Source organism: Liolophura sinensis, chromosome 9 (assembly GCF_032854445.1).
Source record: "Liolophura sinensis isolate JHLJ2023 chromosome 9, CUHK_Ljap_v2, whole genome shotgun sequence".
Classification (NCBI taxonomy): Eukaryota; Metazoa; Mollusca; class Polyplacophora; order Chitonida; family Chitonidae; genus Liolophura; species Liolophura sinensis.
The window spans coordinates 14838334-14864178 of NC_088303.1; the positions used below are offsets into that span (position 1 = coordinate 14838334).

Genomic DNA, 25845 nt, shown 5'->3' on the forward strand with positions numbered 1-25845 from the left:
ACATCACCTGAGCGTTTGTACCCATAGTGACTGACAGGGTCAAGATGTTAAGGAATCAGGTACAGTGGGTGATATGGGCGATAGCCCTTTGCCAAGCGATCCCAAGTGGTGCTGTGCTCGCCAGGGCCCGCCCCAGTGGGACCAACTTCCGGGTTGCTTATACGGCCAAGGACTACCTCAAAACTCAAGGCCATGATGTGGACAAGCAGATGGGTGAGTTTAAAGTTTATAGTTTATTTTTCGCTAAATATTTATATGTATTTTAAAAGTTACTGCACTCAGAAAAATTAATCTGTTAAGTTTAACAGAAAGACTGATGTTTGTGAATACATGATAGCATCACTCAGACAACAGGCTTTCTGTTAAAATTAACAGATTAATGTTTTGGCTGTATAAGGAGAGCGTCATTATGGCAAACAAAAGCAGGAATTGGAAATCTGTCAAAGAGGCGGAAAGATTACACAAGTGACAGGAAAGTATACATAGTTCATAAAGTCCACAGTTGTAAAGGGGACATTTCGTTGGGATATCTACGTTTAAGAGAATGCTTCGTTGGTTTAATGGCTGCTCCCCGCGCCCGCTGGGGGACGTGGGGTCAACCCGGGCTGGGATCATACCTAAGGTTGAAAATGGTACTTGTTGCTTCTCGCTTGGCCTTCAGCACAGAAAGGTTGGCGAGGAAACAGGACTGGTTGGCCCGGTGTCAGTCTAACGTGACTGGGTGCAGTATCATGTCTCATGTCTTCGACATGAATTTTCAGTGTCTGCAGCACTTTGACGACATGGGCTCGTCTTGCCACAAGAAGACACATAATAGTGTACCAATTGCCTCCCCGTTGTCATATGACTGAAATATTGTTGTTCGACGCAAAACCCCAAGAACACATACATACGTAGATGTGATTAAGAAATGTTGAGATACGCAAAATTATTAACAGGTATTAAAGTTGACTTCCGTGAGGGAAATCCTTTTAATTGGATTTTTACAAAGTGCGTTGCATTTTCATGAAAAAAGAGTAGCTACTGCAAGCGCAAGTTGAATGGCAGCGTAAAACTGAAAAAGTAGAACATGCCATCGTCTTGTGTGATGGATTCGCTTTGCGATGGATGCACAAGCTTTTAGCAGGCTGGCTTCATTATATACGTAACATATGCACATCTCTGACCTTGGTCCAATCTGCTATGTCTTCTTGTTAGGATTTCGATTCACGTCACGGTCCTATTGTTTCAGAAGTTGGTATAATAAGGGTTTACACAGGGATCTGTGTCACGATAGTTCATCTCCCAGATGTTTTAATAAGCTACCTGATTATCGGGGTGTCTTTGGACGTGTTTTTTTGGGGGGGGGGGGAGGGGAGGGTGATAAAACATCAACAAGATTCCATTGGATATTAAATTTATTTACCATCAGTCTACCTTTGAATTGCACACTGTTGGAGCATCTGTAATAGTGTACAAAAGATTTTTGTATTAAATATCACAAATTCTAGAAACCTATATAATTGGCTTTGCAGTGTATGATGACAATTTGCAATGTATATCAGTTTTTGAAAGCTTTATTAATACATACATGTACCATGCAGGCATCATTACTGGTGCATGTATATGGTTTTTGTGATTGATTCACATTATTTATAATCTGTATATATATATTTTATTGTATAAGAATCTGGTGGATTATTTTTCAGTGTGTAAGGAGCCGTTTTATCCCTCGGGTCGCACCTGTTATTTGGTTAGTCCGGAGAAGATGAAGTTTGAAGATGCTGATAAGTTCTGCAGCAGTGCAGGAGCCAGCTTTGTGGAACCTTCCACATCTGAGAAAATGAACGAGGTGAAAAACTTCTTGAAATCCCGTGACGAGCAAGGTATGATTGGGGCGTGATCAATGGGTTTAAACATGTTCTTAAAGAGAAGAGATCTCTACATAGTCCATGGATGTGCATTAGGTCAGGTTTGTGGCATTTTCATCGAGGTTCACGTACTTCTTTCTTTGTATGAACGTATATCATGGTGTTGATATTGAATACTGAGTGATGGCTGTGACAGAAAATCACACTGAGCTTCGATGGTGACATTTTCTGTACACTTGGTAAACCATGGTAAAACATAGAGTACCAATGCATGTTCCAGAAAATCCATAGTATTTTCAATTATTTTAAGTGTAGTAGCAAGGATCAAACGCATGTTCATTTCGAAAATTCTCCTTAATTATCAGACACCATCCCCAACACAAAGCGTATCAACAACGCCATTTCATAGAACTGCTGGCTGGATGTAAAGAGTAATAAATATATGTACAGTTTTCCCCTTGTAGTGGACGTTTGGGTGGGTGGACAGAAAAAATCTGGACACTGGATATGGACAACGTCAGGAGCACATTTGCAAACGACGTTTTGGGCTCCAAATGAACCTGCTGGAACCTGGAAATTATGGGCGCCCAAAGATTTCGTGAAACTCAGTTATCAGTCAGACTACCAATGGAAAGCTGAAAGCAACGGAAAAGAGCTTAATGTTCTTTGTGAGCAACGTAAGTAAAAATCTCCCCTGTACGTATACCCCATTGGCCAACAGGGATAAAGACTTGGAATGAGCGGTTTCTTGCTACATAAGCCTCTTGTGTGGCTTATAGGCTTTCATAAATCCATAATGAGTACAGATATGTCGCCTAATATGCGAACAAATTACATCTAAATGTTCCACTTCGAAGGGTCTCAGTAAGTTAATATTCATCGTTTATACTATTTTACATGCTAAAGATGGCATTGTATCTACCTGTACATGGGTATACCTGAGTGGTTTCCATGGGGCCATGGAAGGGGAATTTGCGTGTGATAAAACTGACCGCCATCGTAGGTGAAAAATAATTGAGTGCGGCGTTAAACAAGACTCAAATAAAACGAATAAATTAATAATTTAATTTCACTTAAATCGTGGATCTATTTCACAAACATTCATGGGGCAATTACCAATAAAACTGGAAATAAATGCCTTCTCAGATGACCCCTTGCTGGCGGCTGCTTGTCCCGATGGTACCATATTCAGAGGACAATGCTACACTATCGGTCACGAGAAGAAAACCTGGCAAAATGCCAGAGCACACTGCGAGAAAACCAAGGGAGAAATTGTCATGGTTGACAAGAAACCAGTCTACCAATTCCTTGAGACAAAATTGTACCAGTTGTTTGGAGAGCCAATCAGGTAAGTTACAGTTTCACCACTGGTATGTTATATTGTTTGTGCATCGCAATTTTTGGCCTAGACAGATATTACGGACTCCGTTGAGGTATCTGGTAATCATAAGGATATAAGTCAGAGGGTACCTCGCCAAGCACTAGTTGTTCATCTATAATTAACTTGGACAGGAACTCAAATTATTTATTCTGAGGATTTTTAGAATGTAAGGAAGCCTATTGGTGCCACTGTAAATCAAAAAGTTTTCTAGCATGTTTAATTTTCTAATCTAAACATGTGGTAATTTTTGTAACAAAACGAGGGCGTTTCAGAATGAGAAGGGTTTTTTGCGTATTTTTTCCGACGTATATCTCAAGCATTGTGTTGCAAAAATCAAGCCTGGAATATAATTCTGTGTAGCAATACCATTTGGACGTTTGAGTACAAGGTTTCCAGCGGGTTCTGGATAAACATCTGGAAGGCGGTGACTCGTCTGTTTGGGGCCGGAGAGGAATGCAGCCTGTTTGATCGTGATACTGGAGAAGTCAGCATCGTGGACTGTGGCACCAAACACCCTTATGTCTGCGTGTTTGAGAACAGAGGTTAGTTCTCATGCATACACCTGTATATTTATTGAGTACTGCAGTTGACACACATACACACACACGCGCACATACGCAAACAAGAAAATAAACATGAAGACTCTTTATGGTTCGATGTGTCGAATATTTCTTTATCATTTTAACGTGTGATGTCTCCTGTTTATGTGCTTTTATCGATAACAAAGCAAACATGAACAAGTTTCTTTGACGTGATAATAAATCACCGTTTCGGAACCTTAAGAGTTAATATCCGATGCGAGAGTATTTAAGGTTTCAACCGTATCCATGGAAAGGAAAGGAAATCTGAATATCGTTTAGAAGGGACTGATTGAACAATCAAGAAAGTGAAAAAAAAAATCCCGGATGGTAACACCAAGTACTGTATCATGGCGTACTGATGTCATTATTTGAGTCATGTGCTTTATGAGATTTAAAATGAGGTAAGATGACTACAAGAAGAGCCCAATTCCTTTTCAGTATTTGTCTTTTGAGGGCTCCATGGCAAAAATACACAAGGTTTGGAACAACGTATGATACATTTGCACCTTTCACGTGCGGGCTGCACACTTTGATTCTTTCAGTAAAGCATTTCTGATACGTGCACGTGCATACGCGGTGTGAACTTGGTCTTCGTTCATGTAGTCCGAGGTTGTGAGTTTGACACTGGATTCACCAGTGTAAGCTTGATTTACACACTTGAACATATTGTCTTATACTGAAAGCAAATTAGGAGATCGAGTTCAAAATAAGGCAATACCTTACAATTGTTAAGAAGATGGTTGGGACTGCTTTTCTTTGAGGGTGATCCAAGATAGCTATCGTCGGCTATCTTAATTCATTGACCAGTCTATGACTGATCTTTTCATGCTATGAACCGGATATCTTTAGATCAAATCCAGGGTTTGCTTCGAAACTTGAGATTAGTCTTGTCATTGATGAAAATACTGGAGAGATTGCTTTTCTCTGAGCTCCATTATAAAATACGACTTCCATCGACGATTTTTGATTTCAAGTAGAGACCAATTTCACAAAAGTTACGCAGTAGCACAAAGTTACAATTCCTCTTGCTATTACGAAGACGACACCTCGTAGATGGTAACCCTACACTGGATTTATAAATATATCCTTAAAACTTACTTATTGACAGGGGACTTATACTCGCACATGAGTATTCACCTATCATATTGTAGTGTACAAATGAAACTGTGTGTTTTTGGTTTCCTTTAGAGAAGTTTCCGGTGAACTGTATCGAGCATGATGGAAAGTGTTATAACGTATACACTGAGCCCAAGCCTGCCCGGGACGCACAGTTAGCCTGCCAGGGTATCGGAGCCCAGAGACTGAAAATTGAGGACGAGTCTCAGGAAACCACCATACTGATAGATCTGTTCCAAGAAGGGTTAGTTGACGTTATGTATTCGGAATGGCTGTTTTCATGACAGTATTATGCCCCGTTTTTGTGGATCATGCTAGCTTAATAAGTACATTGGTCAAATATAAGAAATGACGCATTAATCTGTTCTTACTTGCTTGCAACGCGTACATTTTTATTTAACTGCCTAACAATCTGGGACATACATGTGGTCGGGTTAAATGTTTTTCCTATATCAAAGGTGCGGCATTCGCACGTAAAACACACAAACGATGGCTTAGAGGATAAATCTGTGATGTGTTGCCCAAGTTTTGCCTTGTCGGCTTAGACCCGAATCTGTAGCGCGCAATATGTGTAATTGAAACAGCTAGGATTCACTATAGAAAATGCCAACGTGCTATATCTTTCCGAAACTTATATAGATTCAGTTTGCAGATGTGTATAGCGTGATGCGGATGGCGCAATTGACTTCGATGGGCTTCTAAAGACAACATGTAAAACACAATCCTTGGAGTTCCCAATTCGGGACTAGGCCTATATGTTGGTCTACAACTTGGAAGATGTCTATTGTGGGAGATTGCTTGTTAACTCAAATAATGGATAGCCCCACTTCAAATTATTTACGGTCAGTTTTCTTCTACAAATACATGTAGTACCCCACCTTTTCCCCGGGATGTTTACGAATCCAGTTTCTGAGGCTATGTAAATGTATTTCAACATATGCCGACAATAGGGCCTAGATAGCCATTTTCGTCATATTCAGAAGTGAAATTGTTGATCACAAGACGGCAATGAATAAGAAGAATGCACTGCATTGGTTATTCCCACAGAAATGGTACCCCGGAGAGAGGGCTGTGGTTGGACTCTCACGTTGAAGGGGGACAATCCAGAAAATTGGGATTGAGCGCGGTGAGTGGAAATTCACGTTTCCTCCCACTACAGTGCTAACCGCGTAAAACACCAATCAAATAAATAAATAAATAAATAAATAGAAAGTCCACCAATTCTTCACATTTTGTTTCACAAAGTTATTTCATGTGTTGACAATCAAAATAACAGTCCATCTTGGCAAAAAGCCTGATCTTGTACGCCTATACTGAGTAGGCCTACCTGAATCTCCTTCCAGTCTGGCAAAAAAATGCTTTCAACGCAAAATGTGGAATATATCTCTAGGCGGCCATCCTCTCCCACAGGATTTACTTAATTTCCATTTCACGACATGTTAATTCGGTAGCCCGTGACAAAGGAGATTGAGTGTTTGAACGTACTTCCGGTGGGTTCAGTGCGACTGTACGCCCTGAAAACTCTGTTTATGTTATAGGCTGTTTGTGCGCAGACCTTTATTTCATTCCTAACGACAAGTTGTTCATAAGGATCTGTCGTCTGTTGCAGTTTTTTGACAGGTTATTTTATCTGCACATGGAGCGAGGGTCTGGACTGGCTGCCGAGTGTAATGTGTTGAACCATGATAGAGGCTCCATTGACAGCCGAGACTGTCAAGAACGCCATTTTTTTGCCTGCGAATACGGGGTCCAAGGTTAGTAGCTGTGGCAAATCACATTTGCATCTTTTAGAATATGATGCAATGGTCTTATGTGGATGGAATATACTTACTGTTATCCATTACTGTTGCAATCGCTAGGCACTCAGCACTGACAAGATGCAGAACAGAACTAGTTAGCCCAATGTCAGTATAATGTTTCTGATGTCTTCGGCATGATACTTCAGTGGTACTTTGAGGGCATGAACCCAAGAAGACGTGGTATATGTACACATACGTAATGAGCCCTCCTCGTCATATGACTGAAGAACTGCACGACGTAAAACCCCAAGCATACACGCATACATGTACACTCACACATACATACACAAATACTTTTGTAAAATTAAGGTGAAATGTAAAATTTAATAATACAGGTTTAATTGACGCTATACCCCGTCCTCAAGAGCATTTCAGTTATATTATGCAGGGGGTAAGGCATTTGATGACGAACATCGAACTCCAATTTGATGGACAATTCTCCTGATCATTGACAACTGAATTTGAACTAGCGACATAATTCGTGTATTTTAACCATCAATAATTTCTTTCATGAGAATTAATGAATGATTATGCATGCATTGAGTGATGTAGAACAATACAGCAAAGTAATGGGTTAATTGTGTTTAGATGGCCAATACGCTGTGCAAAAACTAAGTACTGTAATGGGTTAATTGTGTTTAGATGGCCAATACGCTGTGCAAAAATTAAGTACTGTAATGGGTTAATTGTGTTTAGATGGCTAATACGCGGTGCAAAAGTAAAGTACTGTAATGGGTTGATGGTGTTTAGATGACCAGTACGCGGTGCAAAAGTAAAGTACTGTAATGGGTTGATTGTGTTTAGATGACCAGTACGCGGTAGAGAAGCTTAACCAGGAAGTGGAGGAACTAGAACGCCAACTGAAGGAATCCAGCGGAGCCTTCTTACACAAAGTACAAGAGGTGAATCAAAGAGAAGGTGAGTTGTTGTATTTTTCTTATGTTCCAAGTTCTAAAAAACCTCGGTGATGTTAACTTGAACACACCCTTTATATGAGACTTGTTCTTCGATTGATCAAACGTAAAAACAAGAAAATATGTTCGGTTTTATGTCTAGAGTAAATACAATGTTGTTTGGTGCGCATTAAAGGTCTGCAGTTAAGTGTATGAAACTGCCGCCTTCGTACTGCAAATGAGGGAATGTATGTTTATGGTTGGGATAGACAAAAGGATGCAAAATGCACAGGCTTTACGTTCGTAGTTAAAGTTTCTGGGTGGTAGAAAGTAACCAAGATATTGTAGTTTGGCCAGTAATTTTCCATTAAGATATGAAAACAAAAAATTGAATCTAAGGACCAAGTCCGATATTTGTATAGCACTGGTAACCCATGTACCCAAAGTTGAAGTGAAATTAGAACTCATACTTTACCTTATCTACGGGGAGGCGGGGAGGGTGAACATGTTGTTTTCTCTCAGGGGTCGCAGTGCTAGACCCTGTTGTACTATCCCCACTCTGCATGATTTTCACTCCTCATATTATGATGTGACTTAACAGCTGTTGGTATCATTGCCTGCTTAATTGTGTTTCCAGAGTGGCTAATTTAATAGTTTGTCAGAAATTTTAATTATGGTTTGTTATTTCATTTTTTTTTCAGGCGATAAAGACCTTTTCCAGGTAGACATAAGACTGACTCCTGAACAAGAGTTGCGCTTACACGGTAATGTGGTCACCTCAAATGGAAATGGACTCAACCAACTGGATGCTGACGTCACACCTGAACTGTACAGAGATTGGCTATCACACCAACATAGAAGGTAAATGTGTGCATATAGGCTGCTAAATCCGACAAAATACTCAAATAGGAGGTCTTGATTTATAATGTATTATTATTATTATTATATAATAATTAATAAATTATTTATACTTGAGGAGGAGGTGGGGGGGGATGTGGCAAGGATAGTGAACCCTTTATGTAACCCATGCTCCAAAGACTTATGGCAAATTAATCAACTGATGTCTAAATGTATGTACATTTATTTATTTATTGGATTCGTGCATACGCCGTACTCAACAATATTTCACTTAAACGACGGGGGCCAGCATTATGGTGGGAGGAAACCGGGCAGAAACCCGAGGGAAACCTAAGACCATCCGTAGGAAGTAGGACCTTCCTATTTTCCTTCCTATTTTAATACATGTACTTGATTATTTCTAAACAGCAGTTTTATTCAATAAATCAGATTAGTACCATCGATCTTTCTGGACTTTTCAGGACTAGACGAAATGCCCTCTCCAATACAGTGGGCACGTGGCCATCTGGAAAAGTCCCTTATGTCATCGACCCACGCTCCTACGGTATGCAATTTGCCGAATATTCCATGACATATTTGATTATTCATATTACACTACATGATTAATTATCTCTCATATACATGTATCTGTCTGCCTACGTTACAACGTGTCATAAGCATTAGTATTTTTCGCCATAAACTGTAAAACCTTAACTGTAAAATATATATGCATACACTTGCGCCTTCCAACATTGCTGTTTCCTTCCCCAATGGACGCAGTGCCTTGATGTGGTTGACAGTTTCACAGAGAATAACTGGATTTTAGTTATGATTACATTTTGTTCAACTTGCAGACGCTCACGAAATGGCCTTACTGAAGTCTGCATTCAGCGATATCACCGAACAAACATGTGTGCAATTTGTTCCGAGAACAACTGAAGAGGACTACATTTATATCAACAACACACAGCAAGGGTTTGTACAATATTAGCCGTAAGTCTTGACCATAGTCCTGTATAATGAAACATTACCGCCAGTCGGCAGAAGTTACATATGTCATCGTGGTAAATGCGCCAGATGCCTGGCGTTACATACGTCAATTTGTCAGACGCGCGAGGCGCAGCATTGGTACACCTGCCATATCATCTGAGACAGACTTACAATTGGATATTAAATGTTTAGCTACTTGGTGATCCTTTCCCAGTTGTTTTCTTCTTTTCATTGTCGGTGTTTTTACTTTTTACAAATTCACAACATGCGTTTTTTCACAAAACACTGCTGACCAGTACGCCTTAATAAAACAGTGAACGTTTTGACGCCATAAACCAGAAAAAATCAAATCCGATCTCTTGTTAAAGATAACCACAGCTCTTTGTTTTACAACGTTAGGTGCTATTCGTATGTGGGACGTATCGGTGGACAGCAGGTCTTGTCACTGTCAACGCGGTGCATTGACCAATCATCAATCGGGACAATTCAGCACGAGCTTCTGCACGCGCTGGGATTCTATCACGAGCAGTCGCGCTACGACAGGGATGATTGGATTGAGATCAACATGGAGAATATAAGGGAAGGTAAGATATGTCATATGGCGAACATTACGAAACTCGGCTGAGAAAGCCATACATTAACTGTTACAAGCCACTGAGACAATGTATGCGAAATATACAACTCTAACGTCCTTCTTAAACATGTCACCTATACATGAATCACTGTACACGTAAGCTTTGTTATGACGTCACCAGAAAATAGGACAGTATACGATTAGTTTTCCGCGAATTGGTCATAAGTACGATTGGTCATACAGAACTAGTTGGAAGAATGTTAATATTATGGCCATGAACAGTATGTGGAGTGAAATCGGACCAACCTCTCATGACATAGTGATTGAAATACAAGCATGGTTGTATAATCCCAGCCAGAGACAGAGTGCCTTGAACCTTGGACTCCTCCACTCACCATTGTTCCTTGATAACCTCTTAGATGGTCTTGCATGAAGTTTGTTCAAATTTGCGTTCAAACAATATGGCATTGATGTTGAACTTTCTGGGGAAAATATGTGTGTCACGCAGTGGATAGATGGTCACTTACTTGTTCTTATGTCGCTGGGTAGCTCCGGGCAATCCGGTTTACTCAATTTAGAAAACAGACCGCCTTTGTACAAGTGTGTAAAATCTTCAGTATGGTTTCAAACAGCCATCAAACAAATAAATTAATAATTAAATAAATGATGTAAATAATTTTATCATAGTGAAATCATGGGTCAGATTTATGAAGAGCACTTAGTGTTAAATAACCCTTATTTGCTGGTATATCTTTACAACATCCGGAGTTAAAGGCTTACTTAGCTAAGTGTGCATCATAATACTGTCCCCAGAACTAATTATCAGTTTATAATAACAAACTGTCAGAGGTTTGTTATCTGGTGTTATTTTGTGAACACAGAAAAAGTGATCTTCATGTATATATATATATATAGTGGAATACCGTTTATTGTTCCGCAGAACACAGGATAAACTTTGAAAAGATACCGCAGGAAATGATGGAAGTTAACGGGCTGCCCTATGATTATAACAGCCTGATGCACTACCCTCTTAACGCTTTCGCCATCGACGAATCAGTGCCCACAATTATCACCCGCCGTGAAACGAAAGCTACCATTGGTCAGCGAAGAGGCCCGAGCACCAACGATTATCTGGAAATCAACCGCCTTTACAACTGTCAACGTAAGAGCTTTATTTATTTTACAATCAAACCGTATTTTGTTATTTATAAGTACAGTTAAATACAGTAGTATCACGACACTACCAATGATGGTTTTTGCAGCAGGGCCTCCCTAAGTCGGGTAAATCTACTTGAGTCCTACATTACAGTCTTTTCATTGCAGTACCAGTTAACGGTGGCTGGGGATTCTGGGCAAGTTGGACACCGTGCTCAGCAACATGCGGAGGAGGACAGAGATCAAGGTCACGAGACTGCGACCGTCCTTCACCTTCTAATGGTGGAGCTGCTTGCCAGGGGTCGTCTGTGGAAACCGAGACGTGCATGCCAGAGGAATGCCCATCGCTTCTCCAGGGTATGTAACTCTGATTCGAGTGGCGCAACAACGAGAGTTGCCATGCGAAACAAGATCAAATATGTTGTAGAATATTTTGCTTCGTCTCCGTGCAGAAGACTTGTATTTTAGTGTGGGACCCTGCCTAAAATGGAAAAATGTGCAGAAGAGTCTGGGTTAAAGAACGAGAGTGAATTTTTTTCAGAAAAAGGAGAAAACACGAAAATGAGAGGTTATCGGTGAGGTTTCTCTTTGAGATTATGTATTCGAATACAATATATAACAACAAATTGGTGCAAATGTGGCTTTATTCTTAAGAATTCTTCGGCGACGCTGACTTATTGGAAAGCGTTTCGCCTTGTAACTCGCGTGGCTGTGCCACTCGAATCTGTTGTTTGTATCCACAAAGATCAACTATGAATAGATACCATTACATCAATATCTCCTCTGTTTCCAAGAGTTTAATAGGTTCAGTCAACCCAAATGACCACAGGGTCTTTTTCCAGTCTTTGTCACGAATCCTGCTTAGCGTTACGTGTGCCTACATGTACATGTACCATTCCGACTAGATGCCTGTTTCATAGAGTCATTTTGGGCAAAAAGTCCAAAACTTGAATCGTCTGTACAAAACTAAATATTCCTATGCCCATTTACTGGCTCGATAACAAAAATTGCATATATAATGAGTAATGGTTCAAGAAAATAAATGCATAAATTAAGTAAATAAATAAATAACAAATAAGCCCTCCCTAAAATTAGAGGGGAATTGAAATGAAAGTAATCTGTAGAAAATTATTAAAGTCATATTCACAGTATTTTCTTAGCCCATCGTTTTAGAGGTAAACATATTCAGTGAGTTATCTATATCAGGAAGTCGGCTATCAGGCCCTGTTTTCTAGGGGGGAAAAGACACTTTCCTTAGATTTAAGCGGTATCGTGGAATATTAACGAGATTGTCAAACCGGACAGTTAGCTGACCAACCATTCTGCAGAGTCAGCTTCTGAGTTTACGCATATATGTAAATAAGAAAGATCAGACACTTGCCGCCAAATATACAATGGCTGTATATCAAGCCCCATGTTCAAATTTTGCTGAAATGCTACTACTACACTGGCAGCGTAGAATCAGCGATCTATGTTTTATCTATTTGATGCATATACTTGAGAATTTTACTTGGGTTACAAGTTTAGACTAAAGCCTGAAATTACTTTGTGAACCGGGTCCCGGAAATGCAGGCATAACGTCGTGGTGATAGTGACCTTCGTACTAGTGCCCCTCGAAACAATCGCAGTGTAATGTGGTTACCACAACTCTAGGCATAACGTCATGGTGATAGTGACCTTCGTACTAGTACCCCTCGAAACAATCGCAGTGTAATGTGGCTACCACAACTCCATGTGTAACGTCGTGGTGATAGTTACGGTTCCGTAACGACAAGGGGCTTCGTGCAAGTGTCCAGTGGTTGCTTGCAGTTGAAACAACCCAGTACGTTGTGGTTACGCTGTATGGCTGGGTCTCTTGTGTTACAGGTCATGTGCACTTGGGTTGCTGGATGGACCCCACACTGCCAACTTTGCTGGAAACATTGGAAGGTCAGAGCTCCTATCTGACAGGACAGTATTCGGAGAGGAGAGACAGCGTTAAGGCAAGCCTACTCTCTGTATTATCCTAATTTACCCGGAAGTGTTGTCGGTACCCGAAGTACCCGAAGTACACAGTACGTAATAGGCGGGATTTGAATCTTACATGTACTTCAAGTTTTATACACTTGTTTGAGGCTGTTGTTATTTGTCTCATGTTGTTGGATTTGATTGTTCATCATAATATTTGTTTTTTCTTTTCTTTAGGTTTTGGCATTCTTTAGAATTCAAATGTACATGTAGCATCAGTATAGATGACTCATCATATTTGCTTATGATCTGAAATTTTAATCACTTAGTTGTATATTTTAGGAATTAATGTGAACGCATTTTCCAAAAATGTCTTCTCGAAAAACAGCTTCGATTTTCACCATAAGTGAGCTGTGCATTAGTACGCATTTCCTTTTATGCACATCATGTTCTGTTTTTACCCGGAATCTGTTAAGATGCTCATGATACAACGGAAAACCTTAGGAACACATCTCCAATCGCTTTTTTTCTGTTTCAGCAATGCGCTCAAGCTGCACGTGAGAAGGGCTACACTATCTTTGCACTTCGTTTTGGCGGCAAATGCTTTGTCCAGTTAGAGACGGATGATGCAGCCTTATACAAGAGTCTAGGACCCTCGGATAAATGCGAGCATGGGAAGGGAAGTTTAGGTGCCATTGATGTCTACCGACTAGGCTCCGGTAAGTCCTAACGGACATGTGAGATACATTTCAGAAAACATACACTTCATGAAGCATTGAGACATTTCATGATACCATGATGCATTTCGTGTACGAAGATACATTTCCCAATGCAAGATATATTTTAATAATCATTGATATATTTCATGTAGCAGTGATACATTAGATAAAATTATGACATATTTCATGAAGCCAAAATTCTTCTCCTGAAGCCATGATACTTTACATGAAGCCGTGATACATTCACGAAGCCATAATAAATTTCATAAATCCTTGATACACTTCACGAAATAGTACATCGCTAAGACGCAACGATCCCAATTCTCTGCGGCTTTCTGGATCGATGCTTAGTTTCACAGACTAACACTTTGGTAATACTAGAAACAATTGGCAGTCTGTTTATCGCTGTTCCAACGGTTTCCTAATGTACGTCTGTTATACATATATGTTTGTCAATTTGCCAGAAAACAGGACAGCCCGGAAGATATTATTTAACTAATATCAAGCTGTAAATACCTGTGGTACGGTTCACTGATTTGTGGGCTGTGATGTTATTATTTTATCAGGTACACATCAAACTCTGGATTTACCTAATTCCTAGTCTACTCTTAACTTCTCTAAAATAAGATTTTTATGGTAGAGTGTTTGATTATTTGTTATTCCTGCAAAATACACCTTTTCTAGGCCAGGTGGATGGAGACTATGGCCCTTGGTCTGTTTTCGCCCCATGCACTAAATCTTGTGGCGGAGGGATTCGAGAGTTCACGCGTAGCTGTACAAATCCAGAGCCGTCCCTGTTGGGTAAGCCGTGTGAAGGTCCCGCTAAGAAAACTGAAGCTTGCAATCTAATGGAATGCCCAGGTAAGTCGGGAAACAAAATTATGGCATTTGTTTGATTTTGCTGTCCATACATACATACATAATGGATTAGTCATCCATGACTAATACATTACATATGTTGACCCATACATTTCATATCTTGATCCATACATTACATATCTTGATTCATACCTTACATATCTTGACTCATACAGTACATATCTTGATTCATACATTAAATATCTTGATTCAAACATTACATATCTTGACTTATACCTTACATATCTTGACTCATACATTACATATCTTGACTCATACATTACAGGGGTTTCTGTGACCGAGGTGGTTAGCACACCAGCACGGCACAATGACCCAGAAGCCCCTCACCAATGCCGTCGCTGTAAGGGCAGCCCATGCTGGCTTCCTCTCCGGCCATACATAGGACGGTCTTCAAACAACCTGCAGATCATGGGTGTCTCCCGGGCTCTCGCCGGTTTCCTCCCGCCATAATGCTGGCCGCCGTTGTATAAGCGAAATACATTTTTCATGACCGACAGACTGACCGACAGACTGACCGACAGACTGACCGACAGACTGGCCGACAGATTGACCGACAGGCTGACCGATTAACTGGCCGATTAACTGACCGACGGGCTGACCGATTGATTGACCGATTGACTGACCGATTGACCCACACACAATGTGACTTGTACAGATATTGCCGCAGCCAAAATCAACCTCCAGTCGACAAATTATTCCTGTGTTTATTATGATTACACAAATTAACACTTTGCAGTGGATTTATTTGAGCAGAGAGCAAATTGTTAAATACAATGCGGTTAAATTGATGATGGGAATTACATGCAGTCTGAGGTTGATATACCTGTCCGAACTAAAGAGTATCCAAAATGTTACCAAAGAAGATGTTTTGTAACCTCAGATACTCAGCAAATTGCACATAAGCAGGACTTCAAAAAGCTCAGTCTCAAAAATCAACCATATTCAGGACAAGTTAGATGCTTTTTCAATAACTTACTCTGATTATTTGCAGATAGTGAACTGATTTCTTGGAATTATTCACTCTAATATACTTCATGGTAAAATGCGACAACCGTTCATTCCGTTTCATTCACTCTAATTTACATACCTGTAGCTTTGTTTAGATTATTTGCAATAGTTAATTGGTTTCTTGGATTAAAATGTGATAACCATACATTCATTCACACATATTTACATGCTTCTAGCTCTACTTTGTAATTTATAATCCAATGGTAATTTGCAATAGTGGATGAATGTGTTTCTTGATATAAATTTGCGCTAAAATGTAACAGTTACATGCCTACACTCATAATGACTTTCCTTTCCGCTCAGTGGACGGTGGGTGGTCTGTGTGGGGCAACTGGAGCCTCTGTTCGAGCCCTTGTGGCACTGATGGTTTTAGCACACGCCGCCGGTTCTGTGACAACCCAACACCCATGCATGGCGGCCAAGATTGTGGGGACTCATTGTATGACGGGGTAGAAATTCGGGAATGTAACAGGATACCCTGCTCTTCTGGGAATCGTAAGGCTGCAGTCTTACTTCGGATTAAAATGAATGTCAATTGGTTATAATCTTTACCTGTTTACTTTCTGGTGTAGAGTATTTTTTCCTTCAAATAAAACAAAGTGACATTCCACAGCATCTATACCTAGATCCAAATCTATATTTCATTTGAGGTTTATTCAAGTTTCTTACTCGTCCATAATTTAACAGAAATTTAATTGTTCAGATTAGTCTATGTTATATATATATTTATTTTGTGTATATACTTTGATACATTAACCTCAACCGATGGGTTTTTGACCATTGAGGTCTAAAACTAGAATCCAGCTCCCGTTCAGGAAGTTTATCTGGTACTCAGGGTAGGACAATTGCTTGTCAGGGCTCTACCTGTTTTCACCAACCACGATACTCTACTGCGAACGTCTTTTGCATAAAAGGAAGACCGACTTCTTCGTAGGACATATATTTCAGACAAATTTTAAGCTTTATGTATCAAATGTATCTGGAGTATTAGCGGTAAACATTAAAGATACATGTGTGTGCCAAAGGCATTAATCTGTTCAACTCCGTGTTGAAACATGTTTTGTCTAATAGAATGGTTTCATAAAATGCCATCCATGTAAATTTTTTTAAATACACTTAAGACACATCTGTTTATGTTTCATGTTAGCTGCACAGAGTCAGCAGAAGACACCTGCCATGGACTTTTCCATGGAGCAATTGCATGGTCTCAAAATTGAAGGCAACACAGGGCCTTTGATAATTCAAGGAGAAGTTAATTTGACTGAAGACGGTCGCGTTGGACACGGTCTGAAACTACAAGGTGGTCAGGTGACATATCAAGGTATAAGACTTTGTGTATAACTAGTCAAAATGTACAGTGAAAGAAATCCCGTGTCAAATATTTTTTTTTACATCAGATTAACGAAAACAAGACAGGGGCATTGAACAATTTATCTTGTAAATATTTCGAAGTTTGTTTAATAGAAAACTTGCACGGGCAATAGAAATTATGATTAATAGAAAAATATAAATATAAACGAATCTCATCCAGATAACTACTTTTCACATTTTTATCTGAGGAATCTGGAAGTTAAAGACGTAGTTAGTGCAAAGCAGTTGCCAGTTGTATCTATGCTGTTGTCTGGCATATGGATATATAACCAAACACTTTGCAAATGTAAGAGGCTATGGCGGGCTTCACAATGTTGTCCAGACCGCACTAAATATTGCTTTCTGTAGCAACGCTACAATGTTTCTGCACCTCCTGTGTGTTGTATAATCATAGCCAGCGAAAAGTATGACTTACAACAGGGAATGAACACAAGAGTACACTGATTTGAATCGCTATGTTTAAAAGATATGGAATCGACACTGATTTTTCTTACAGTCGGGGTGGGGTTGTCTGTGTTAAGCTGTACAGCTTTGGTCACGGTTGAATAAATCTGTCAAACTTAAAATTGAGCTGAGATTCTGTATCCCTTTAAATTTTTAAAATATATTTCATTGGAACTAATCATCCAGTACAGACTGTCTTTTTACATAAATCTGCCCGCTGCAGTTGAAGGTTGGGGTGAAACTGTATCCATAACGCAAAGCAACAAATTTGCTCAAAATTGTGTTGGGATTTTAGCCAGGAGTTTTCTGCTCAAACTTCCTTAAATGACTTCAAGCCGGGTGGATAAAACATAAATATTGCGGGAGGTTCAGACAAAAGAGTGCGAAAAGTTAGTTGCAAACATTTTTTTCGATTCATCTTTAAAGAGAAAGACATTTAAAAATGAATTTTTTACTGTTGGTATTTGGGACCTCCAAATCATTTTTATGTTTTAAATTCTTATGATTTTTGAGTTTTGGACAGACTTTGGAGATATTCTAGTTATCAATATTGGAATACCGTTACTTTTAAATGATTTTGGTTTAACGCGGCTATTATTTATTACACCTTTCTATAAACCGCCTCCACTGATAGATAATATTTACTTTCAACATTCAGGTCAGTCCTGTTTGAACATACCTAGTCAGTGTGAGATGGGATTTACCTTGTCTATGTTTCTCAAGGCCGATATTGCCCATGTCAAAGAGAGAGACAGGTGTGTATTGAACCGTCTGTATGCACAACTAAACTCATTCATTTATTGATTTACTTGACTGGTTTTTAGTATCGTAGTCAAGATGTAGTCACTTATACCACGCCAGGCAGATGTATGGATAGGAGAAACAGGATAAAACTGACCTCAGTCGCAAAAGTGAAAATTTCGGGAGTATGGCGTTAAATGATAATCCGATAAATAAATAAACAATAAAACCGGAGTACCCACAGTAAGCCACCACCGTTCGCCAGGTGTACCTGATAAAACACCTGACATCAGCCAATGAACCAGTCAGAATTCCTTATAACTTTATTAATGATTCAGGCTTAGATTGTTCATGACAGGAGAAGTAAAGAAAAGTGGAACACTTAAATCTCATTAATAAAATACCCATGTAAGCGATACAAGCGCCATAAAATTACGTTGTCTTCTCATGGAGGGCATGTAAGTACGACATCTTGCAGAAAAGGAGAAAAATGTAAGGCAAATCACTCAAATACTTCATTCCAGATAACGTTTTGTAAACTACAACCAGTCTTCCTTTTTTAAAATTGATAATAGTTTGAGATAATCATAAAAGTCAAGGAATTCGTTTGTCCCTCTCTTCATCACTGTCGGTCATATTGGCCATTGGTACTGAACTTTAATTTTCCTTCACTATAACCCTGACGCTTTACCTTTGTGTTTCTGTAGGCCCACGTATGTGTTCAGTAGTGGTGTGCAGTCCGAGGAAGTGGAGACTGACGATCATCAGGGACTGGCTCTTTACTTCAGACAAGACGGCATGCTCAAGGTACACGGGATTTGTCCTGATTAATGCATCTTGCTTCCCAGGTTGAAAGCCAATCTGTACAAAACAAAGGCCAGCTCATGCTGACTTCTCCTCTGACCGTGCGTGAGAAGGTCTGCCAGCAACTTGCCTATGGCCGTGGGTTTCCACCGGAGTCTGCCCGATTTTCTCCCACCAAGTATTCCTGGCTATGGTGTAAAACACCAATCAAATAAATGAATCAAAAACAAAAACAGAAGCTTTGAATTCCCGAAAAATGTCGGCGGCGTGTTTCACTCATGTTAAAAAATAGGATGTCAAAAATTATGACCATATTAAAGTGTAGGATTTCAAACATTTGACCTTTCGACCGACCGACAGATAAACAGAACGATTTGTGAAACTTCTTATGGCAGCTAAATCACGTCTAGTAGTAGATATTAAAGATTCCTGATATCAAATCAATAGCAAAGGCATACGTTTTGACAAATAATTTACAGGCAATTCAATTATGACCTATATTTAGTATCCCATAATCAGATTTAACCAATGATAGTTTCAACACAGTTATAGCAGCTTTGGTATGTATTTAGAATTATAATCAAATTTAGCAAAATGACGTCCGGGATTCTGTTGAACAAGTGTGTATGCCAATGGTTAAATGTTGTGTTAATGTCTTATGTGTTTAGTGTTTGAGTAGTTGACCTCGCACAATTTGATACTGTATTTGACAAATATTGATACTCCTCTGGATTTACAGGCTACCCTCCGCACAAATGAAGTAGAATGTACCACTGACCTGCCACCTTCGTTATTCACGGATTCCGCGAGATTTTATCACGTGGCCGTGATCTATAGCACGGAGGTCTGCCTCACTATGTATTACCAAGGTACTGTAGTCTCACTGTGATGCCATCATTTGTTTGATACACCAGATACCTTTATGGTTATTTAATAAATATCACCCGACAGCTCAAGTCGAATGTGTGCGGCTGATATTGCAATATTACCAGTGAAACATACAGGATTGTGGCGCATAAAGAAACTTAATTGGTTGTCATGCGACCTGCATCTTGACACTGGTCATTACCGTTTTACTGTGCACATCTTCTATCGAAGGGGAACCATTGGACAATGACGTCCACGGAAGGCCGAATGAAAACAAGGGTTCCAGAACACGGGACTCGTTCATCTTGGGGAAATCCTTTGATGTGACCGGCCACGAGCTGAGGGGTACACTTGACGAGGTGCAGTTCTGGACCGAAAGTTTGTCTGCTGCAGATGTTCAACAAGTCTTCCGATCAGGTAATGGGATTGTCACAGCAGACTTATCTCTCCCTGCGTGGCATCGACCTTAGTGTTGCATGTATGCAAGAACAGGAACGCATGACACAAGTACTGGAGATGTTTATGCACACGTACTGGAGATAGTTGTGTGTCTGTTTTCTTTTCTTAATCCCAGACGGTTAGGTTAAACATTTGTTATGTGTAATCTTGGGAAAGAAATCGAAGCACAGGAGTAGGTTTCATTTGGTCAAAAATTGACCTGGAGCGTCTATTTTGGTTGACGGCTGGTATGCAAATGTTGGTTTCGACGCGTAGATATATTAAAAAAGAAATAAACAAACCATGAACAGCCTGACTGATTAATCTTAGAATTCACTTGACGTTATATAAACTATGCTTTTAATTAAGCGTGTACTTTTTATAAAGAGATATAACATTATGGCTGCATATTCATCTTCTGTGTTCATCAAATAACAAAGTAGTATTCTCTTGTTTTGCTTGTTTTATTCAATCTCTTGTTCAAGTTTATTGCTGTGAAAGGAAGATGGGAAATGTCCAAGGAGAAAACGGCCAAATGGAAAAACGTCCAGTCGTTCAAGAATCAAGAATAGCTCGTATTTCAGGTATCATAGGGGTGTAGGGAGCAGTGGGTTATATTGTAAGCACGATTATGGGGTAATCGTGAGGCAGAAGAGATATTATACCTATGTCACGGTTTTGTTTCAGTGCCTCTCTCTTGTAGCGATTGTGATCCAAACGCCGACTGCAGCGTGCAGGGTTGTACTTGTAAGCCAGGTTACCAAGGCGACGGCTTTACTTGTGGCAAGGAAAAAGGCAGGTTATTTTTCAATGTATTTCCTTTCACAATGAATTTCCCTTGAGTGGAAAATGGTATTACTTATCCAGTTTTTATGCCATAATTTTATACTCATGTTGTCAGTATCTGTGGTGCGGTACTTCAATGTTCAAAACATAAAGTTAAGTTAGTATGAAGGAATAAGATTTCAGGCAGATGGTGTGCTTACGACATACATCCAAAAGCTCACTTTAGTCAGGCCATCTTTGATTTAGTACCTCAGCAGGGAATACTGAGGAAATGTTAAATCAGTTTATATAGATTGTTTTCTCGCTCCAATATGTCGGTAGACCTTGGCTACAATCACAGCCGGCGACACCCATGTGGCCGTGTGCCACAAGTCTTCCATGCACAAGACTCTAACCAACGTCACACGTGGGAAATTTTATCAGTTACTTACCAAACGACGGCGGTTTACCCTGGGCACTTCCATAAACCTAAGTGTTCTTCTGAAAGGTGATAAATGTATGAGTATATCATAGTAATAAAGTCAACTTGAATTTCCCAATTTGGCCAATCAGCAGAAATTCTGGTATAATATCTCCATGGAGTCATTAATTCATTGTGCGAATTTTCACGTCGTCACGGCTTCAGCAGCAGCCGATTCGTCCACTGATTCCGCCGCGATATACCTGCCGCTGGATGAAGGGCAGGACCCTGAACTCCAGGCCACGACCGGCATGATTGGCTCAGCTATCTCATTCGATGGACGAAGAGATTGGATTAATGCAGGTAAAGCTTTTATGGTGAACAATCTACGGCATATTTGTATATAACCTCAAAGCAGAAATCAGCCTTGTTTACATATAATATCAGCTTTGTCCACGTAAAGCGTTGAGCGCATTTTCGCTTCGTAAATTTATTTTAGTTATCCTCCTCGTTAATCATTCTGGTGTCAGCATGACCCAGTCGAAATTATTTATATAATCCCAAACTTTTTAAAATTAGCAGATTAGTACACCACTTGTCTGCCAGCATGTGTTTATACTCCAAATACTGGGATATCACTTATAGAGGAAGTTAAATAAGTAGAAATGGATGAAAATGCTCAGTTTTGTAACACACATTTTGTAAGAGTCATCGTTTTTGACGCTGTTATAGGGGAACTATCATCGTAGTCGCAACTTTGGCTACATCTGCTATACCTTTTGAGGGCAAACAAGTGACTTTTCCTGTTGTAATTAAAAAGATAAAATAATAATACACTAAATTCTAATAGGGGAATATTTTATTTACATGGCCTAGTTCTTGTAGCGGTTTTGATCTCACGGGATATTGTAGAATTGGAATCGATTCTCCGTAGGCAATTTCAGTGGAAAATGCCTAAGTAAACCAGACAATTGTGAGGACGGCTTCACTATCGCATACTGGATGAAGTACTTTGGCCGAGGAGACCGTCCAAACTATGTCTTGTCCAGTGCCGCGCAGGTAAGACTCCATTAGACTGATAACAAAATAATGTGTTACAATGATGCTTGACAACGGCATTAGTACCTATACCGAAACGCGCAATATATTCATATTTATCAGAAGTAAAGTAGATTTTTTCACCTTACGATCACTGCCTAAATTGTGAAAATGCGTTGCACATGAGGTTGTGGAAAAGCACATGTGTTTCTAACGGACCGCCGTCGTAAAAGAGAAATATTCTTGAGTACGGCATAATACAGTAAATAAAGATATGTAGACTACAATGATCTCTGCATTCATTAATAATAGGGTCGGGCCACTGGAGTTGATGTTTACATTGACGGGGATAAGATGAATGTTTCTGTGCTGACAACAACACGGCATTTCACGGCCATCTTACCTATCTCAACCAATCAGTGGGTTCAATACTCCATCGTTTGGAACCAAACCGGTGGGCTCAAAGTCTTCGTCAATGGACAGGTAGGTGAAGTTGAAGGGATGTACCAGACGACATATGGAGTAAGCTGAAACAAATCTTAGACATGAGGAAAAGTTTGTTATCCCACTTCGGGGATACGGTCTTCCTTTTCAATCAATTTGGCCTGTTGAAAACATTACCTTGTACTCCATGGAAATCTAAAGCATTCCTTCAGTACTAACCGCATAAAGTATCATTAAATAAGGTTAAATGTTTGTCTAAGATTACACCGTGATCCCGGGTCTTATTGCCATCGTTCAAAAAAGGGCACTTTCCTTTCTTTGTTTCCCATGTTTATTTCTTTGCATAATGTACAATATCTCGTCCCTTAGTTTACTCTTGGCCTTTACACCCAAGTGTTATTTGAAGTTTTTCATGTCCGCTTTTATTTTTCAGCCAAGACAATTGGAACGACTGTATAACGTACTTTTCTGTTTACGTAAACGCAATTGCCAACGTACACACCCCAATAGGGGAGAAGACTCTTGAATAATTGGCCAGAAATCGGGAAATCAGAAATCTTGTAATACTAGCATTACAGGAATTGGCAACTATACCAGACAGTGTACAAAGTGACACCGGAGCCAGTGTATCGTGTACATTTGTCTTTGATTTGTTACCTCACTCTTTTAACACATATTATATTTTACAGAGCAATCAACAACACTTCCAGCTAATATATTGCATAAGATCAAAGACCTGAGAATGTTCACTGAAAGTTGTGATCTACCAAAATCAAAACAAAGTTGCATTAGGTTGGTGTTTGTTCCCCGCCAGGAAAGTTTTAGAGGACACAGGAGTACTCTCCGCATGTCCGTTCTTCCGTCTGTCCATCTTTCACACCTGTCACACCTGGGCATGATTTCTTCAAAGGTTTTCAACGAATCAAGTCCATACATACTGGTTTGATGATGGCAAAGGGAAGATTGGGACTGATTTTTGTTAATCGACTTAAGTATGAGTAATGTTGGTCATTTTGGATCGTCATTTTGAAGAGGTTAATTAATATATGTTGAGAGTGACAACCGGTTTCATAATAACACAGTGTAAGGGAACTTGTTAGCAACTTGGCATCTCTTAAAAATGTTATCTTTCCTGGTTTTGTGCAGCTCATGGAAGATGTGACCCAACCGAAGCCTGTTACTTTATCCGAGACGGAGAACACCGAACTGAGAATTGCACAACCAAACAACTGTTTTGTCCTGAATGGCAGATTCATTCTTGATGACGTCACGGTTTGGCTGGAATCTCTAGATGCGTCCGAGGTGAAGAATTATTATGAGTCTGGAGGTAATTTGACCGGTTAATATTCCTAAAGATTTTCATTTGGAAATACTGTAAGTTGTTAAAATTTAAATTGTTCATAAACATATTTATTTCTACACAATATGCTAAATATTCAATGTGTTTTAATGATACAGGCCACAGCATCAACAAGTATTGAATGAGTCGAATTCGACTAGTCGAACGAAATAGAAGACAAAACGTTATTTCATATAATTTATAGAATTCAAGATAGCACTATTTAAACGGTGGGTGAAATAGTGTTTATTATGTTTCGTTCACCAAGTCGAATACGACGAGTCTAGACGACAAATGGTATTGTGTGAACGCGCCATTACTGATAAGATGTAGAGGTAAAAGCCTGCAACGAATATGAATATGCCTGTTACACAGACGTCTTGCACGGAGATCATACGCCCATAGTTGAAAATATTGGTTGGTTTTATTCTCTCGACAACAAAGGGTTTAGGGTTCTTTTTTCAAATTTTTTATTTGGGATTTAATGCTGTACTCATTGATATTTAACTCAAGTCCCGACTGTCAGTTTTATGGGAAGAACATCTCGGAGCGCTCGTAATTCATTCGGTCTTTGGCGTACAAGTATATTAACTGACGAACTTTACCACATGATATGCACAGATTTCTACCTGTAGTATAAGTCACAAATTCTCGAATTTGACGTTCAGTGCAAATCAGATCTATAAATTTTAAAAGATAGAAATCAACATGAACGGTTCAGGGAGCACAGACGACGGCTTATTGGCTCAAAGGGTTCGAGATCGGTTGAAGCGGAGGGATTCTTGAGGTTGGACCTGAATTAGGCTTCCTCTGGCCTCTGGTCTCGTAAATATTTTCTAGCAAATATACGCTATCAATCTTCAGATTGAAAGGAATATATAACTATTTACTTCCATTTCAGCCAGAGCACCAGTAACTGGCGACATCTTGCAATGATAACCATCGGCATCATATATCATCCACGTGTTCTAATAGCCCTGATGGTGTGCACGTGGTAAAGATTAATGTTGTTAGGGATGAAACCTTCCTAATAAATGCCAAAATGTGAAAATGTTCAAGTGATTGGTTTGTGAGTTGAATTCTTTTATTTTACATAATTTGTCCTATATATCATTTCAAAAAGGACCTTATGTTCACGGAAGACTCGGTCTGCAGTTATTATGGTGGGCTGATGTCAAGTTACTGATAAATGTTACATGAAACTATATTTTCATGATGCAGATGCACTTAAAATGCCATGGCCGTTGGCTTCCTCCGGGCTCTTCCTGGTTTTCCCCAATCGTAATGCTGGCCGTCGTCCTGTTAGAGTACGGCGTAAAATGCCAATCAAGTAAATAAATAAATTGAAATTTCCTCCTTTTTTGCTAAAACAATCGCAGATTCGCAGTGGCAGCGACATTCCACTATAAATCCGTGTCGTGTTGTACTCAGCTCCCTCGTCAAA

At 39.6% G+C, this 25845-nt stretch overlaps 1 protein-coding gene across 2 annotated transcripts; it reads left to right on the plus strand.

Moving 5' to 3' along the window:
- LOC135475322 (uncharacterized) lies at positions 1 to 25545 on the plus strand. Of its 2 annotated transcripts, none has more exons than XM_064755171.1 (30): positions 1 to 213; positions 1689 to 1865; positions 2315 to 2527; positions 2997 to 3198; positions 3592 to 3773; positions 5001 to 5172; positions 5976 to 6054; positions 6538 to 6682; positions 7532 to 7645; positions 8322 to 8481; positions 8940 to 9022; positions 9312 to 9432; positions 9847 to 10031; positions 10962 to 11183; positions 11345 to 11533; positions 13043 to 13158; positions 13662 to 13842; positions 14527 to 14703; positions 16033 to 16224; positions 16877 to 17050; positions 18203 to 18299; positions 18993 to 19092; positions 19829 to 19958; positions 20188 to 20373; positions 21082 to 21189; positions 21806 to 21943; positions 22515 to 22639; positions 22931 to 23101; positions 24209 to 24389; positions 25303 to 25545. In XM_064755171.1, exons 1-30 carry the CDS (start codon positions 45 to 47, stop codon positions 25335 to 25337), a joined length of 4524 nt encoding a protein of 1507 aa, XP_064611241.1. In that variant the 5' UTR covers positions 1 to 44; the 3' UTR covers positions 25338 to 25545. The 2 variants fall into 2 exon arrangements, with proteins under 2 accessions (XP_064611241.1, XP_064611242.1); XM_064755172.1 differs by having other exon boundaries at positions 24209 to 24364.
- The last annotated feature ends 300 nt before the right edge of the window (positions 25546 to 25845 follow it).